The following is a 17,138-nucleotide window of genomic DNA, read 5'->3' on the forward strand; positions in this document are numbered from 1 at the left end:
TCTAGGAGGTAGAGACGAGCCTAAGTGGATGGGAAGATGGAACGAGGCCAGAACGGGCTGTGCCTGGAACGCCCGGCTTGGGCTTCGCTTTCATTTGGTATGAAATAGGCCCCGTGGGAAGGCTTCTCGGTGGCAGCGGCCCGGATGTGGGAAAGGAATCCCAAATCCCCGTGGAGGACTGTGTCGCTGGAAAACAAAACCCAACCCAGGACCTTCCACGGTCCGGGGGGGGGGCCTGAATCAGCAGGGCAACTGGACACGCCAGGACTGGCCCACAGGTGGGGCTGACGGCTGCCCCGGCGGTGCCCCTGACCGGCGCTGACCACCCGATAGGCGCCATCGGCCCCGCCTGGTTCAGTCCCGAGGCTGCCTCTCCTCCAGACCCAGGCCGGGCACCGACCTCCGGGGCGGGTCTCCATGGCGACTGGCGGACGCCGCGCCCAATTGCGTCCTCCAATTGCTTGTTTGTTTCCGCCCATCACTCCCCCGGGACCCACACTTCCGTGATGGACAGCACGCCCCCTGGGAGCTGTTACGTAAGGGGCGGGTCCGCCGCAGCCCCACCCGAGATGACCGGATTTGATTGGCAGGAGGGACTGCTGTCGTCCCAACGCCTCCGGAAGGACGTACTTGATGGACAGGTGCGGGAGCCACTGGGCGGCTGGAGGCTGGGCGGAAGCGTCCCGGGGCCTCGGGGCGTGAGGCAGGAGGTGGGGCGGGGCGCGGCGCGGGCAGGGGCCGGGCTGGCTCAGCCTCCTGAGATGCTGTCGGATCGCGCCGGCCGCCGCCACCTCTGCATCGAAGGCACCGGGGCGAGACACCCTACTAGGCCTGGCTGGTAGGTGCGCGAGGGTCGCGGAGTGCCTGAGCCCGGGCCGCCGGCGTCACCAGGCCCGGCGCTCCACGACGGCGGCCGCGCTGGGACACGGGGGCGGGGCTGGGCACCTGTGCGCCTTTCGCAGGCACCTGCTGCGTCGGCGGCCGAGGAGTTCCCGCAGTCCGCGGCGCCCGCTGGCCGGGTCCGAGACCGGCTGGCTGAGGGTGGGCGACGCGGAGCCCCGAGACACTCAGCCCTTCCCGCGGGAGAGGCTCTCGGGGTCCCAGCCCCGCCGGGAGGTAGCTGTAAGGTCGGCACTGGGCCCCCGCCTTGCGTCACCTTGAGACAGGTTTGTCCAGATTCCCTACGTGCTCAGAGACTGGTTTCTGCCCCTGGCGAGGGTGCCCGTCCAAACCGGCTGCCCCAGGCCTTTGGGTTCTACACCGTCACCCCTTAATGTGCAATCTCTTCAGCTTGCTTGGGTACAATGTATTAAAAGCAGTGCTATGGTGCCAGCTTGGGCTCTGCTGGGTACGCACAGGCTGAGGATGCGGGGGCCATAAAGGCAGGCGACGTATTTTGTTCTCTGGGGCCAACGAGCAGAAAATCAAAAATTGTAGCTTAATGACGAGACTGGCTTGTTAAGCTCTGTCACTCTTGCTGGAATGTCATATCATGTCTACATCAGGCTAAATGCCCCCAAACGGCTACAATGCGCTTGATGGTTGCTGCTGGGAGCACTGGATTAACATTTTAAAAAGCCATCACGCGTAAACAGGTAGGCAGAACTGGGGTGAGCTTTACAGGCTCCTTAAAGGAGACAGGTTTCAGTACCAGGAGCATACACTTCGAGGTGACTGCTGTGGCTCGGTGAACTCGCGCTACGTGGGAGAGGACCGTATGGAGCGCCCCCCTCCAGCCCAATCTTCATCCTCAGCTAAAACATGTTTTCATTAGGGCCAAACAGGGAAAATGCCCCTCGTGTTTGATTCCCGTGTGTGTGTGGGGGGGGCGATAGAAGTCAAGATGGTAGTGGAAGAACTGGGATCCTTATTCGTCTGGCTTAATTACTGGGTGGTATTATCTTCTAGAAATGCCAACAGCAGGCACAGGCTGGGGTTCGCCCATGATGTCATGGGCTGCACGGAGCTCCCAGCGATTGCCGGCTCGGGCCGTTGGTACAGGGTGGTGTTCAGTAGTGGGTGCCCAGGCGCATGCGGTGGGGCTTCACCCTTTCTGCCCGCTGTTTGGTGTGATTAGGAATTCCGAGGAGAGGACCTCTGCCCCTGACCTTGGGAGCCCCGAGGGAAGTGCAGGCCGGCGCGGGCAGGCTGCGGTGCCGACAGCGGCAGAGCTTGACCGCTTTTCCTGCGCTTTTAGTAAATGTCCCGCTGACTTGGTGACCTCTGAAATGTGGTTTTTTTTTTTTTTTTTGTACACGACTTGAAGCCTCCCGTGGGAGATTTGTGTTTGGGAAATGTGTGTTCCTCGTCTGTTGTGTGGCAGTTCCTTAAGTGCCTCATGCAGTCTGCAGAGTTTTGGCAGCTCAGATGGGTAGCGCCTTGGTAAGGACCCTCACCTACGTGGTGATGCTCGGTCTTCCCTGGTGCTCATTTCCTCCGCTGCTAGTTTTGCCGGAGTGAATCATCTATACTTGAGATGATTCGCTGAAGACATTCTCAAACCAGCCACTGTGACTCTCATTTGTTCTCACCCCCTGGAACAGTGATAGAAGGTTTGCTTTGTGTGTGGGTGTGTGGCTCTCCAGTGCACAATGAGCCTGTCGTGCCAGTGACACAAATGTTGTATCTTCTGACTCTGAGTACCACAGGTGAGCTGCAGTGCCACAGTATTCTGAATCCCTGGCCAGGGATCTGGCGCCTGGGTTCTTGTAGGCATCTAAAGGCGGGATGGAAATTGGAGCCAGAACGTGTCCGGGTGGAGGGAGGGGCGCGGGATTCAGGAGGAGGGTGGTACAGGCAGGAACTGTGGATGCCTCAAGACATTTTCCTGGGTTTGTATAACCTGGGTTATATAACATCATAGTGGATCTCGGGTATCAGATTTAGTTTCTACCCATTTGAGACGTTTCAACTGGGTGCTGGTCTAGTTTTAACTGGGTGCTGGGTGTTTGTGTGTTTCTCCATGTTTTAAGGTGACGCGAACGAAGAGGACAAGAGAGTTTGATGACCCACGCCACTGAACGTCTTTGCTTGGAGCCCACGTGATGAACCCTTTGTGGAGCATGTCTACAAGCTCCGTACGCAAAGTAGGTGCAGTCAAGGAGCAGGGAACTCGGCCGCTTCTCTTCTCGGAGAGGCTCGGGTTGGAGGCTAGACTGACCCACACGTGCAGGCCACCCGTGATCCGCACAGGCCTGCCTTTTAGAAGACAGTAATTTCATCAGTTACTGTCGCTCAGACAGGTGGAAACAGTTGTGGAGGTCACAAGAGGCTGGGGGTGGAGTCTGACACGTCCATGTAGTCCCACTCCTGTGGTTAGAGCAGCTTTGCGAAAGGCAGGTCAGACCTGAGCAGTGCTGAGTTTTCAGAGTCCAACCAAAAAAGATTTTCATAACCTATAACTTAGCCTCTGAGAGAATGTTGCAGTTGTATTTCTTTGCACACGGTATGCAGTGCTTACACATTTAATAACAGCCTAGGTACCACCTAGGAGCTGTAATCCGGACTCTTCTATCAGCTCGTCTGATACTTTGCACTGATAACACTGCAGACATAGGAACATCCATGAGGGCCAACATGGAATCAGCCCCGGGGGACTCGGCAGCTGCATTCTTTGTCCCCAGGTGCTAGCAGCGGCAGGGACTTCCTGCAGTCAGCAAGCGAGGCACCTGCCACAGCCCTGAGGTGTAAGGGGCCCCTTCCCAGCTCCTGCAGGCTTCTGACTGCTCAGTGACCTTTGGGTGGGTGGGGCGCCAGGAAAGCCATTTCCTGACCTGTTTGAGTTGATCCTGTAAGTGTTCACGGGGTGTTCTTGCAGGAACCCCAAGGGTTTTCCTGACGTTTTAGCGTAGCTTGGGCTTTGTCTGCGTGGTCTGCCTGCCAGACGACCATCTGGCTGTCTTGATCAGCATGAGTGTGTCTTTGTGCAAGAGCAGTTGCAGCCTGCAGGTCCTGGAGCTGACCCCTACTCCTGTGACTTCCAAGTCACCCTGACAACTACTTTCACACCTTCACCTTGAATAGCGATCTGATGGTGAAGAAAAGACCTCGACAGGGGACGCGAAAACCAGTCCTCCACGAGCCGCCTCAAGAAAACAGCTGCCTTCTATCCCCAAGAATGCTTTGCCCATAACGAAGCCTACATCTCCCGCCCCCGCAGCGCAGTCAACAAACGGCACGCATGCTTCCTACGGACCCTTCTACCTGGAGTACTCTCTCTTGGCAGAGTTGTAAGTTAACAAACTCTTGGGTTAGATGACCCAGGAACCTCAGTGCACATGAAACTTATTCTGGTGAGCTCAGTAAATGGCGGCAAGAAAGCTCACCCCCAGCCCCTACAGCATGGGCCTTAAACGTCAGACTTCTGGAGGCGCGGGCTGGTGGATGGCCTTCCTCTGCCTAGAGCTGGCTGGTGTTCTGTAAATATCCTTTCTACAGTATTCTCATGTTTACTTAGAGGTTGGCTAAAGCAGACTTAAAGGTGGATGTTCTTTAAGTTCCATGGTGGCTTTACAGAGCAAGAGGGGGGAAGAGAGTAAGATTAAAAACATGTGGCAGATCAGGACCTTAATTCTTGACCTTGTTTGCTGTGAGCGCAGGAGGTCACTTCCTGGAGAGTTAGTAGGTCATCATTGTAGGACAGAGGGGAGAGACAGCAATGCCGCTCTCCTGGGTCAGACCCCGCGGGAGGACTGCTCTGTGTTGGTTGTCACCTTGCAGGAGGCATCCTGGCCCCAGAGAGCGAGGGGTCAGGATCGCAGACCTTTGGAGTCAACAGTTGAAGGAAGTGAAACTCCTGGCTCGGGGAAGAGGAAATTCAAGTACCTATTCAGGTTGCCATCATATATTTAAAGGTCTGTCATTAGAAGGGACGTGACTTAGTTGATAAGACTTTCGGACAGGACTAGGTAATTACAGGGAGCCCCGGGTAAGCCACGGCTTTAGTCACAGCGCCCACGGAGCCCCAGGTTTCACCTGACCGTGCACACAGTGCTCAGAGCGACGACACAGGGCTCTGACAGCCTGTCACTGGGGATGCAGTCTGACTTAATGATCTATTAAAAGAACAGAAGCTTGGGTATGTGAACTTCAAATTTTTATGTTTTTATTTGAAAGGCAGACTCCTCCTGTTGGTTACTCTCTAGTTTGCTGCTGGAGCCTGGAGCCAGGAGCCAGGAGCTTCACCCAGGTCTTCCCCGTGGGTGGCGGAGGGCCCAGGACTTCTGCTTACCCAGGCAGAGTAGCAGGCAGCTGTGAAGGAAGCACACAGCCAGGACTTGGACCAGCGCTCCCCATGTCAGCTGCTGGCCTACAGGCTGCAAACCAGGCTGGCCCCTATGAACTTAATGTAAAACTACTGTTGGGGCAGACATTTAGCATAGTGGTTAAGGGATTTGGGCGTTCAAAGAGCAACTTATCAGAGTGCCTGTGTTTCCAGTCCACTTCCTGCTAGTATGCACCCTCAGAGGTAGCAGGTGATGGCTGACGTCCCTGGGCCCCTGCCACCCACATGGAAGACACAGACCAGACTGAATTTCAGGTCCTGACTTTGGCCTTGCCCAGCCCTGGTGGTTGCAAGCATTTGGGAAATGTGCCAGCACATGGAAAATCCCTGGCTCTCTGCCTTTCAAATGAATATAAACTAAATCTGTGTTTGACACAGTCCCCATGCCCGTCACCCCCAGCGTTAGTGCTGGAATGGTCAGAGGGGCTGGGGTTATTCGGTAGCAGAGGTCTTTGTAGCTTTGTTTATAATGGAGGCCTTGTGTTTGAGCTGGGCAGTGAGCTGGACAGGCTTCCACTGTGGAGACTGAATCTGCTGTGTATTAGGACACAAAATTGCCTTTTCTGACCAACTTTGATTGATGTGACTGCCAACCGTGCTGCCGCTGACATGCTGATTCTTAGTGACTTTAAAAGTCATTAAAAATAAACACGATGGTAAATAGGTGATAAAAACAGAAAAGGCCCAATAAGCCGCTTCAGTAACATTCAGGACGGAGGAGGGTGAAGTGTTTTAAGGCCCTTGGTTGAAAACATTGTTCTTTCAGAGATTTGGTTGCAGCCCCTTGCCCATTTGGGCTCATAGCTGCAAGGAACACGGGACAGAGTGGCTGAGGGGGACCTGGGTCTCAGGAAAACCAGTGAGTTTTGTGTCACCTTGCTGGCCTCCTGTATCTTGCTCCCAAGTTCAAGTGTCTGAGTAGGGGGTGAACCTGAGAGCAGTCCAGCTGGCAGTTCCATGCTGACGCCATCTCTCAGCACCCAGATCCCAGCACTGCCCTCAGACTCCATCTGACATTAAAGGGACAGCAAGTCCTTGGAGCCTTCATTTTTCTTAATTACCCCCAAATTGGATTTAAAGTGTTTCTAAATGTGTGAGATCAGTTCCACAAGCTATTCAAATTTTACATGCGCATTTATTTCATATTTAATGTCCAGCATGTGCACATGGAGTTGCACTGCTCAGGAGCCTGCAGGCCAGGGTCTGGGAGGGAAGCCTGACGCTCTGGGGGTCCGCGCCGGGCTTTAATGTCTTCACGGGGCCGGGTAGCCTTCTCTTGGTGCAGACATTGTGAGGTCAGAGGAGGAGGACTCGGGGGGGGGGGGCGGCCCGAGCACCGGCTGCCCCCGAGGCTCAGCAAACGCACACGGGGCTCACCGCGTCCGTGCCAGCTCACTGTGTGCCGCTTTCCTCGTAGCACCTTGGTCGTGAAGCAGAAGCTCCCGGGTGTGTACGTGCAGCCGTCTTACCACTCCGCATTAAGTAAGACCAGGATTCATTCTGTTTGTAGCACACTGGGCTGCTCTGAGCTAAACCCTGACCCCGTTTCCATCTGCTCCTGCAGTGTGGTTTGGAGTGATCTTCATACGGCATGGACTCTACCAGGACGGCGTGTTCAAGTTTACAGTTTACATCCCTGACAACTACCCCGATGGGGACTGTCCAGTACGTAGGGCCACGGCCTGACCCCACCTGTGGGACCGGAGCGGGCGGGCTTCTCCATCCTCCTGACCCAGCGATCACTGATTGGTGCTCTAAAATGCTTGCCCTCCCCACTGTCTCCGCTGGGGATTTGTGTGTGATGTTGCCTGTCCTGCCTTTGGCTGTGCCGAGTTCTGGGCTCAGGGTGCATGGGGAAGGCTAGAAGCAGGCCTGGTGATCCTTGTGCACCGGGGAGGGACTGACCTGTTCCCTTGGCAGAACTGAATGCTATAGGAGAAAGGTGCAAGGAGCTGGCAGTGCACCCTGGCAGCTCTGTGCCATGAGTGCCTCGCCTGGCCCCGGGCTGCCCTCGTGACCGTCTGTGGCGCTCATGGGCTCAGAGCTTCCTGTGAAAGGATGTGTCTTCTCCCTGCAGCACCTCGTGTTTGATATTCCCGTCTTCCACCCGCTAGTGGACCCCACCTCAGGTGAACTGGATGTGAAGAGAGCGTTTGCAAAGTGGAGGTCAGTAAGACAGTGTGCTGCTGCTGTGACGTAAGATGGCGGGAGGCCTCAGGACTCAAGCCATGCTGCTTCCTTGTAGGCGGAACTACAATCGTATCTGGCAGGTGCTGATGTATGCAAGGAGAGTCTTCTACAAGATCGACACGACAAGCCCCTTAAACCCAGAGGCTGCAGTGCTGTATGTCACTTTTGCTTTGTTATTAAGATAAACTTGAAAATGCAGAGTAGATCAAGTTGATAATTTTTCCATGTACGCTCTCAACACAGGTATGAAAAAGATGTTCAGCTGTTTAAAAGTAAAGTGGTCGACAGTGTGAAGGTGTGCACTGCTCATTTGTTTGACCAACCTAAAATAGAAGACCCCTATGCAATTAGGTAAGCGGTGTGCCGTCTGGACTCCATTCTCCAGGTGGGCTCTTCCAGAATTTAGAAGAACTTGGTCTAATCTGTCAGCCTACCACTTTTGTCTCAAGGCTTTGTATCTTGCCCTGTGCCAAGGGCAAGCACTTAGTGACTGGCTTGCTAAGGCTGCTCTGCCCACTCTGACCCCTGCCAGCCGTGCTGGCTGTGCTGCTCGGGCGTGGGGCTCGGGGTCTGCTGGGGCCGAGAGCACGGCCTCTGCGCTCTGTAGCCGTGGTTGGCTTTGCTGGCCTTGCTTTCCTTATGTTCAGCAGTACACGAGCGGCTGAGGGGCACTTAATCCACACGTGAGATGCGGTTATGAGAAGTTACTTCGATAATGTCTAAAACATACATCTTGACAACTGATTAAAAAATAATTTTCAAAAAGTGTTTCTTGATTAAATTGTTAGGGGAATTAGTAAAGTGGATGCTATACAGATTTTTCACTTTTCTCTCCCTTAAGCTTTTCTCCATGGAATCCTTCTATACATGATGAAGCCAGAGAGAAGATGCTAACACAGAAAGTAAGTAGATGACCACGGTATCTTCACTGGAAACCACTGATCCCATACAGATACCTGTTTGACAAGTAAGTATTCATTGTGAGATCTTCTCATCCCTTATTTTTTGGTCTGTTTTGGATTGTGCCTGGAAGCAGCCTGAAGAACAGCACAATAAAAGTGTTCACGTTGCTGGCCTGTCGTGGGTAAAGCCCGGATCAGTACAGCCGTTCAGTAAAGAAGAAAAACCGGTAGCAACTTAGAAGATGGTGAATCCCGTGCACCACGCACTTTCCTGCTGGACTCTGACCTTGTGACAGCTGGCCAGTGGCAGAGGACTGCCTGAGGAGTAAACTGTGCACACAAGGACTGGACAGCAGTGTTTCCCACGGGCTTGTAGGGCTCACGCGGGTTTTGGAGACCTCTTTCAGTAAGCATTACTTCTGTCAGAAGTGTCTTGGGGCCGTTATCTAGGTCTGTACTGCAAATGATTGGGGACCTTGAGGCTTAAGTATTTTTCTGACTGTAATACTAAAGGTAAGCTGCACTCATGTAAACTAATAGAACAGACTTCAACACTATTGAATAGTCCCAAAGCCAGCGGTCTTGGCTGTCGAGGCAGAGAGCAGGTGGCAGGCGTCAGCACTGTGGAGTGAAGATGGTTGGAATTCATCTTCAGCCTACTGTCTTACTGAGCCACAAACTGCTGTCCCCGCGAAGTGTAGTAGATGAGAGGAAGTCAGAGACTTGTTCATAGTTGGTTTTTTAAAAAGCAAACTACTTACTGTATTTTTATGGCAGGAGGGAGACAAAGTGTTAAACGGTTTCTAACGATGTCAGATATTTAAGTGATGAATGACTAATGTGTTTAGTAGAGACAAAATAAATCAATAAATGATCATTCCTTGTCATTTATGTAGGACACTGAATACTCCGTTCTCAGTATGACTAAACAAGACTAATTTATAAATGCTTTATTGAAAAATAGTTATTTTCATATAAAATTACATAGCAGGAAGTATCTGGAGAGGCTTTATAAATATTTTTGTAGAACACTATTCTAGTTGAATAGTGGGAGTTCCGTATTTCGAGCATTATGAAGTTACCTAGTAACTTTTTTTATACTGATTCAATTTACAATTGAATTTTTCTCCCTAATAAGATTAATTCAACTTTAAACTTGCTGGAACAATAGTGATTAATAAAGATATATACAGATAACTCAGTAGATGTTAAATAACATTTTCTGATTTGTATAAATGGCACTGTGTACTAATAAACTGAAATTCTCCAACTTCTTTATACTGCTAGGAATATGCCCAAACAGACTTTAAAATATATCCCCTTAACAGACGTCTTTTGGACAGCTACTTCCCAAAGGAAGAACTTAAAATTTCCCATATTAATCTCATCAGTCTAACTTGATTTAAAAATCTTTGCTTAGCCATCTCATCCCTAACATGGTGGAATACTGGAGAATTTAAAATGCCCAAAAGGCAGCTAGTGGGGCTTTGACAGTTTAAAAAAAGTACAAAAGCATTTAAAGAAAGTATTGAATGTTTTAGTCTAAAAGCTTTGTACTTAAAGTTTACATTGTAAAAAGTGCCATCGCAAACATACAGCAAAACCAGGTTACAAAAAGCATGCATTTCACAGCCCTAAAGTGCTGCCGCTTGTACAGGTTCACACATTGCACAACTGAACAAGTGCCTTTCACACTACCCCACACCTCGGGGGACGGGGAGGAAGTGCACATAGGGGTCGAGAAGCCTGGCCCCTCTGAATGTGGGGAGTCTCCTGTTTTCTATTTCAGCAATGCGGAATTCTCACTCCTGCCCAGGGCTCTAGGACTGTTCCTCTGCTGCGGCATGCCGACAGACCTCCGATGCCCACGGCTGAGCACACTCTGTTCCTGGCAGTGTTTGTAAAGGCTGTGCCAAAGGGCTGACAATCCAGCTTTGGACTCTAAGCAGTATCAGCAGTGAGCTCTGGTTCAAACTAGTAGGAACATCCTCAGGATGTTGGATGGAGTCGGTCAGCTTCTCACTGTCCCCCCCATGTCTCAACAGGCTGCAGCTGATTGGCTGAAAAGGGATCCCTCAAGCAGCACTCATTAATGACGCTGCTAAGCGGAGACTAACCTCAGTGGGAACCTCGGTCATTAGCCACGTCCTGGAGACGGCGTAGTAAGGCAGAGTGATTTTCTGGGCAGATTCTTTTTGCAGGTGACTCACTTCCATCTTCCAAAATAATGCCCCTCTTTTTAGTTGGAGTTTCTCCTGTTCGTATCATGCTGTTAATTTCTCTCAGTCTCTGGTGGTAAAACAAAACAAAACAAAACAGTATTTTAAATGCTAACATATCTGAGTACAAAGCAAAAAAATCCTCAAAAGAGTTAAGCAATTTACCTCAAAGAACTTGAGCAACTTTATAGAGAAAATTCTGACTTACTGTCCCAGCTTCACCCTGAGCCACAGCCAGTGCCTGTTTGAGTGAAGCAGAGTATTCTTTACAGATGACTTTGTGTGCATTTCTGCACCGCACAAGTGCACCCGTGAGGTTGCTATGCCCTATTTAATCATTTGTACATAACGAGCATACGTGTATTTTCTTTTTACATGTCCTTTTTTCAGCCCAATGCTGTTCATTTTTCAGCCCACCTTCCCAACTGGGGTTTCATTAGCGGTTAAGTCTGGATTCCCTAAGTAGACTTGCACTAAACGTTGTTCGTTGCTAAAATCACTAGTGCTAGTTCCGATGGTTTGTGTGGTTAGAGGGTTTTGTTTTCAGGACATTTTCTTACAGAATCTTATTCCAGAAAAAAACCTAAGTGCCCAAGTGTTTCACCCAGTGCCCAAGATACTTGTTCTTCCAGGGATACCACTATTTCTGTTCTGAGTAAGGATGGTGGGGACTCTTTTCAAGGAAGGGACTCATTTCTAGAACTGTGTAATACTTAAGTAGGAATTACAAATATATATACGTAAATGGGGGCAGGCATTTCATGTCGTGGATAAGGAGCTGCCTGACACTGTATCCTATAACGCATTTCCTGCCATCCAGTCTAAGCTCTGGTTGAACCTCCTGCTGATACACACTGGGAGGCAGCTTGTGGCCTCACGCGGTTAGGGCCCTGCTGGCTAGGTGGGAATGTAGAATTCATTTACAGTTGCCGGCTTTAGCATTAACAGAGTGAACTAGCATATTAGCCGTCTCAGTTTGCTTTTGTATAACAGCTTATGGAAAGGAGATTACCTGCATAGCCACTGCTGCTCCAGGCTGGAGCCAGAAGCTTTATGTGGGTCTCCCAAGCACTGCTTTCCTGGGCCCTGAGCAAGGGATTGCAAGTAGAACAGCTGGGACACACACCAGCTACAATTTTGGGTGCCAGTGTTGTATGCAGTTCTGCCCATGACGACAATGCTGGCCCTCTTGGCCATGCACCTCACAAGCTAGAAGTGGTGGATTTTGGAGTGTGTGAATGCTGAAGAAAAGCAGAAACATTTACTGGTTTACACTGCTGCTCTTAACATTTGTTTAAATCCTCCCAAAGGGTAATGAAGTACAGGACACAAGTGAGTTTCCTCACTAAGCGATCAAACACTGTGGTGTTACTGGTTGAGGGAAGTGTTCGTCATGACTCAGTGATACCTGAGACTAAAGGAGAACACTGCAGACTAAGTAGCAGCTTGGGCCTCCTGCCCACATTTGCCGACTATTGCGCAAGATCAGTTACGATGAAGACTGTCAGTGATGCCTGTTAAAGGGACCTTTCACTGGACTGAAGGATCTGTCAGGGCAAAGAATTGTAGGGGGTCAATTCAAGAAGTCTGATTTAATTTTCCACAAACTTTGAAGAAACTTCCCACAGGTCTATGTTTTGACCAATGCCTGTTCCTGTGTCAGCCGTAATAGACATGAAATTCCCTTTTGTCATGTCATAGGAAGCCTACCCCCAAACAACCACACTTCCCGTAGTTCTGCCTTTTCAGACTATGAATGTCAGTACACCTAGTCAACCTAGTGCTTGTCCCTCAAGCAGGAATGCATCTGAGATGCAACTATGTTGCTCTATCAGCAGTCCCTTTTTATTGTCAAGTCTGGGTACACTTGATGCACTACATCTGTTACCCACAATACAAGTGTGGATTGAGGGACTTGGGTTGTAATGCCAGCATCACGTGGGCACTGGCTTGTCTTGGCTGTTCCACTTGTGACCCAGCTCCCTGCTACATGCGCCTGGGAAAGCAGCAGATGGTCCATCTGCTCGGGCTGCTGCACCCACTCGGAGACCAGGAGGAAGCTCCTGACATTGCCCTGGCACATTCCTGGCCACCGTGGCCTCTGAGGAGCAGACCAATGGATGGAAGAGCTCTTTCCTTCTCTGCCTTTCAAATAATCCTAAGAATGTAGATTGAGTTGCTGGCTCAGCATGCATTCAAGGATGAGCAAGTGGACAGTTTCACTATCCTGTGGGAATTAAATCCAACACTTATGTATGCATGGATATAGTGTTTAGAGTTAAATTCCTTGTCATTCTATTTTTCATGAGCTTTTTAATGTATTGCATTCCCAATGCTGCAGCTCTCAGAAAGCAGCGTACCAGCCTCTCTGCCAGGCCTTTCCCGGTCACTGTTCCCTCACGTTTCCCAGCATGCTAACTGTCAGAGTTATTCGTGGCAAGCTCTGTCAGGCTCACCTTTGAAGGACTGTGGCTGAAGTAGTAGAAAATCTTTTCCCGGGGAGAAAGCACTGCTTCGTTTTTATGTGGGGAGATGTAGACGGGATGACTCTGAGACAGCTGTACCCGGCGAGGAGAGCCTGTTCTCACAGACGGGTACGGGGACAGCGGAGGAGCGTCCATCTGTTGAGAAAAATCCGTTCCAAGACAAAATGTCTAAGCAGACATTTCCATTGCAGCAAGTTCTCTGGGGCCCGATACGGTAGCCTACTGGCTTAAGTCTTCACCTTGGGCATGCCAGGATCCCGTATGGGCACCAGTTCGTGTCATGGCTGCCCCATTTCCCCTCCAGCTCCCTGCTTGTGGCCTGGGAAAGCAATTAAGGAGGACCCAAAGCCTTGGGACCCTGCACCCACGTGGGAGACCCAAAAGAGCTCCTGCCTTTGGATGGGCTCGGCTCCAGCCACTTCTGACAGTGGACAGAGCTCTCCCTGTCTCTCCTTGTCTCTGTAAATCTGCCTTTCCAGTAAAAAAAAAAAAAAAAAAAAAAAAGTCCTCTAGAATTAAGAGGTATAGGTATTAAAACACTAGCAGTTTTATGAATGATAAGCAGTGATGTATTAAAAAATCATGAACATTAAATGCTGAGCTTTTTCTAGTCACTCAGTCTTTTTAGTTAATATAAACCTATAAACTAAGAACTGCCGTGCACTTTATAAGCACAGGAAGTATTCTGAGAGGTGACCAGCCCTGCTCAGGATTGAACAGTGGAGCCATTAGGCTGTCTCTTGTATACTTGGGAGGAACTCCAAATACAACCCTGTTCTTTGTGATGCGTAACAGCCACAGAAATTAAACTGCTGATCACTAGACTTCCCTTTGTTTTGCCTGTTACCTGCAAAAGCACTTTGCATGTGGAACAGGTCCAACATAAACGGATCCTCAGCCCCCACAGGGGCCACAGCCTGAGCATCCCTGTCACACTCACCGCGTTCCCCTGTGAGTACTTCATGGCGAAGCTTTTAATCTGCTTTATGTAGACGTTGTTGTAGAACTGAATGAGGTCTCCCCTCTCCTCCTCCTCCATGTCACTGTTGGCACCCGTGAGGCGGGTGGGTGTCGGAGGAGCGCTGCTGGGCTGTGGGACTGGCAGTGTGCTGCTCGAGCGCATGACTGGACTGGAGTCTCTGCTGGCTGCAGCACGACAAGGCAGGTTAACTCAGACGAAGGTGCAGAGAAAGGCAGCTAGCTGCACTACTGACTGCCGGCCACACGTGGGCACTATTCACACCAAGGAGCAACGCTCACAGCCTGTCAGGAAATCCACCCCGTTCATTACTGAGTTGCACCAGGTCTCTAGGATCAGTGCCCTGCACGAAGCAGTGAAAACTGGCAACTAAGACAGCTGCTTCCATCTCCCTCTCCGACAGACACGGGCTCTTCCTAGAACCTGGGACAACAGATTCAGGAGTGGTACACACTTTGTGCTCCAAAGAACAGATGTAGATTTATTGTCCCTAAAAGCTTTGCAGTCAAACACTTCTCATGTCCCAACAGTGCTTATTTCACTATTAAAGCCTTAGTGTTCTAGCCCTGAAAAACAAGAAACTATGTTTCTTCATAGTTCCTAATGGTCCCACTTACTTCTGTCTCTGCCGAGTTCTGTTGGAGAATTCTGATGGCTTCTGCTATCGCTGCTGCCCGAATTTCTTCTTTTTCTTTTCCCTTTTATTAAAACACTTCTGTACACCTTCAGGAAGACATTGAGAAGGGGACAGGAACAGTATGTGTTGAGCACATGCTACGTAGCCACGATCCAGCTACACCACATGACTGTCGCAGCAGCCCTAGGTTGTCTGGTTGTCCTGCTTGGGGGAAGTCAGGAATGCAACCAATTAAATAACAGTCACAGAGCCAAGTGCCAACCGTGGTGCTGCAGTGCAACAACGCCCCGTCAGCAAATCCAAGCACACCAAGCCGATGCAAAATGCATCATGCCTGCCTCAGCGAGACAAATGAATGGCACCAAAAGGAAAGCGGGCTTGAAATGTTAACAGGAGCTTGGTTCATGTACAGCACTGCATTTACTGATCTACCTGAAAGGTGACAGAGAAACCAAATGACTTCTTAATTTGCATCTATCTTGTGAGTCTCTGTATTAGGAGATTCTACACTGTCAACGGCTTCTGAGGAAAGAGGTCTTAAAATTACCAACATGTGAGGGTGTTTGCTGATGAAGGATAAAAGCGGTGACTCTGTTAGAAGCAGAATATTAAGATGTTTGAAAAGGAGGCCACAGAGTCAGCTGCAGTCAGTGTTCACACTCGTGAGTGTACAGCTTTAACTTTAGCCCCACAAGGAGATGTGGTTACCTGGCTGCGAGCCTGTGGCTGAGTCCTGTAGCAGCGCATGATGTTCTGGAAGGACCTGTCGTCTTTGGTGACCTGGTGAGGAATAAAAGTGCTCTCAGAGCGAGGGCAGTTTCCCAAGGTCAGCGGACGCACTCCGAGCGGGCAGCAGTGGGATGGGGCCAAACGGACATTCACAGAGTGAAACGGATCCAAATGAAGAGACATCTACACGAAAAATCCAAACTTCAGCAGCTACAGCAGAGGTTTGCTATCAGACTACACTGAAGGAGAAGCCTACAAGAGGAGGAAAACCATTTTAAAAAGAAAAAAGAGCAGACTGGGCTCATGTGAAGAATAAAGAATGAAGAGCCACCCTCAGTGACACCACGGAGCACTGTGAGTACACAGAATGGGAGCATGAAAACGAGAAATTATACAAGCAGAACATGTTTTCAAAGAAGTAAGACTGAAAACTTCTAAATGTATTTTGAAATGCAGCTTAGGGGCCGAAATGGTGGCATAACGGGCTAATCCTCCATATGCAGTACTGGCATCCCATAAAGGTACCAGTTCTAGTCCTGGCTGCTCCACCGCTGATCTAGCTCCCTGCTAATGGCCAGGAAAAGCAGCAGAGGATGGTTCAAGTCCTTGGTACCAGCACCCACATGGGAAACCTAGCAGAAGCCGATGGCTGTTGCAATCACTTGGGGAGTGAACCTGCAGAGAAGACCTCTCTGTCTCTGCCTCTCTCTAACCCTGACTGAGTTGTTAAAGAAAAATAAAAGCAGAGTTTACTTAAACATACACGCCCCTTCCATCCTCTGTGCTTGCTTTGCGAATGGCCACAACAGCCAGAGCTGGGCCAGGTGAAGCCAAGATCCAGGAGCTGCCTTTGGGTCTCTGACGGCAATGACAGGGATCCAAGCACTTGGCCCATCTCTTGATGTTTTCCCAGGTGCATTAGGAGGGAGCTAGATTGGAAGAGGAGCAGCTGGGACTAGAACTGAAATCCATATAGGATGCCATAATCACAGGTAGAGGCTTTACCCACTTTGACAAGACGCCCCTCTTAACGGATTCAGAAGCAGCTGTACGAGACTATAGATACACGTGCTTAAGTATGTGTGCAAACACGTGCTGTTGGATCTTCAGCTTTATGAAATGTGATGCAAAAACCAGCACAAAGAGGGTAAAGAAGCACAAAGCTACTTTGAATGGAGGAAGTAACTTTAGATGGCAACTCGAAAATGCACAGGAATCAACAGAAGAAATGATTGGGGAGGTAACTGCCGCGCGGTCTACAGGACAGTTAACACACAGAAAGGATGCAGATACACAGAGCAGTCACAAGAAAGCCGGGTGGCTTCATAACTTACGTAATGTATGACACTTTAGAACAACAAAGTGCTAATGAATAGAAGCTTCAGGCAAAAAGTCAGCAACAGAAAACCAGACCTAACAGAACAATCAACAGTGAAAGAAAATACTCGTAAATGTACGATCTGTTCTCTACAACAAACACAGCAGACTACAGAACAATCCTCAGGAAACTTGACAAGCACTGCAATAATTTAGTTCTTCAGCCAAAATGGAAATAAGGTCAGAGTATGAATTGAGACGTTTCAACCTGTTCTGAGACAGATGCACGGAACGCGCACGTGTGCTAAATGAGGCTAACGCTGGGTTGTGAGACTTCTAGGTTAATGTCTACCCTAAAAAAGAGGCATGCTAGTATGACAAGATCATGAGATCTT

At 50.0% G+C, this 17,138-nt stretch overlaps 2 protein-coding genes and 1 long non-coding RNA gene across 10 annotated transcripts in view; 1 reads left to right on the forward strand and 2 right to left on the reverse strand.

Annotated features, from left to right (window-relative positions):
* The first annotated feature begins 541 nt into the window (after positions 1 to 541).
* Positions 542 to 9,248, forward strand: LOC121158086 (AKT interacting protein). 3 transcript variants are annotated; one of them, XM_040982712.1, is made up of 10 exons: positions 542 to 641; positions 2,973 to 3,086; positions 4,024 to 4,229; positions 6,702 to 6,766; positions 6,849 to 6,949; positions 7,362 to 7,450; positions 7,530 to 7,628; positions 7,718 to 7,825; positions 8,316 to 8,376; positions 8,508 to 9,248. In XM_040982712.1, the coding sequence occupies exons 2-10, from the start codon at positions 3,045 to 3,047 to the stop codon at positions 8,613 to 8,615; spliced, it is 879 nt and encodes a 292-aa protein (XP_040838646.1). In that variant the 5' UTR covers positions 542 to 641; positions 2,973 to 3,044; the 3' UTR covers positions 8,616 to 9,248. The 3 variants fall into 3 exon arrangements, with proteins under 3 accessions (XP_040838646.1, XP_040838645.1, XP_040838647.1); XM_040982711.1 differs by lacking the exon at positions 542 to 641 and adding an exon at positions 732 to 838; XM_040982713.1 differs by lacking the exon at positions 542 to 641 and adding an exon at positions 732 to 838 and having other exon boundaries at positions 8,511 to 9,248.
* LOC121158087 lies at positions 6,406 to 8,510 on the reverse strand. Its single transcript, XR_005884137.1, has 2 exons — positions 8,431 to 8,510; positions 6,406 to 7,736 (listed from the first exon to the last, which is right to left on the reverse strand). It is a non-coding gene; the product is annotated as an uncharacterized LOC121158087 (long non-coding RNA).
* Positions 9,249 to 9,311: 63 nt separating the features above from the next.
* The window catches only part of RBL2 (RB transcriptional corepressor like 2), a 48,927-nt gene continuing 41,100 nt past the window's right edge, over positions 9,312 to 17,138 (reverse strand). For 3 of the 6 annotated variants that reach the window (XM_040982704.1, XM_040982708.1, XM_040982706.1), the window contains 5 exons: positions 15,406 to 15,477; positions 14,678 to 14,783; positions 14,022 to 14,227; positions 13,052 to 13,216; positions 9,312 to 10,665 (listed from right to left, as the gene is read on the reverse strand). In XM_040982704.1, coding sequence (XP_040838638.1) covers positions 10,495 to 10,665; positions 13,052 to 13,216; positions 14,022 to 14,227; positions 14,678 to 14,783; positions 15,406 to 15,477 — 720 coding nt within the window. In that variant the 3' untranslated portion in view covers positions 9,312 to 10,494. The remainder of the gene's footprint in view (positions 10,666 to 13,051; positions 13,217 to 14,021; positions 14,228 to 14,677; positions 14,784 to 15,405; positions 15,478 to 17,138) is intronic. The other 3 variants (XM_040982709.1, XM_040982705.1, XM_040982707.1) reach the window with 2 other exon arrangements.

The sequence above is a fragment of the Ochotona curzoniae genome, unplaced genomic scaffold (genome assembly GCF_017591425.1).
Source record: "Ochotona curzoniae isolate NIBS_2020 unplaced genomic scaffold, NIBS_Ocur_1.0 contig_3622, whole genome shotgun sequence".
Taxonomy (NCBI): Eukaryota; Metazoa; Chordata; class Mammalia; order Lagomorpha; family Ochotonidae; genus Ochotona; species Ochotona curzoniae.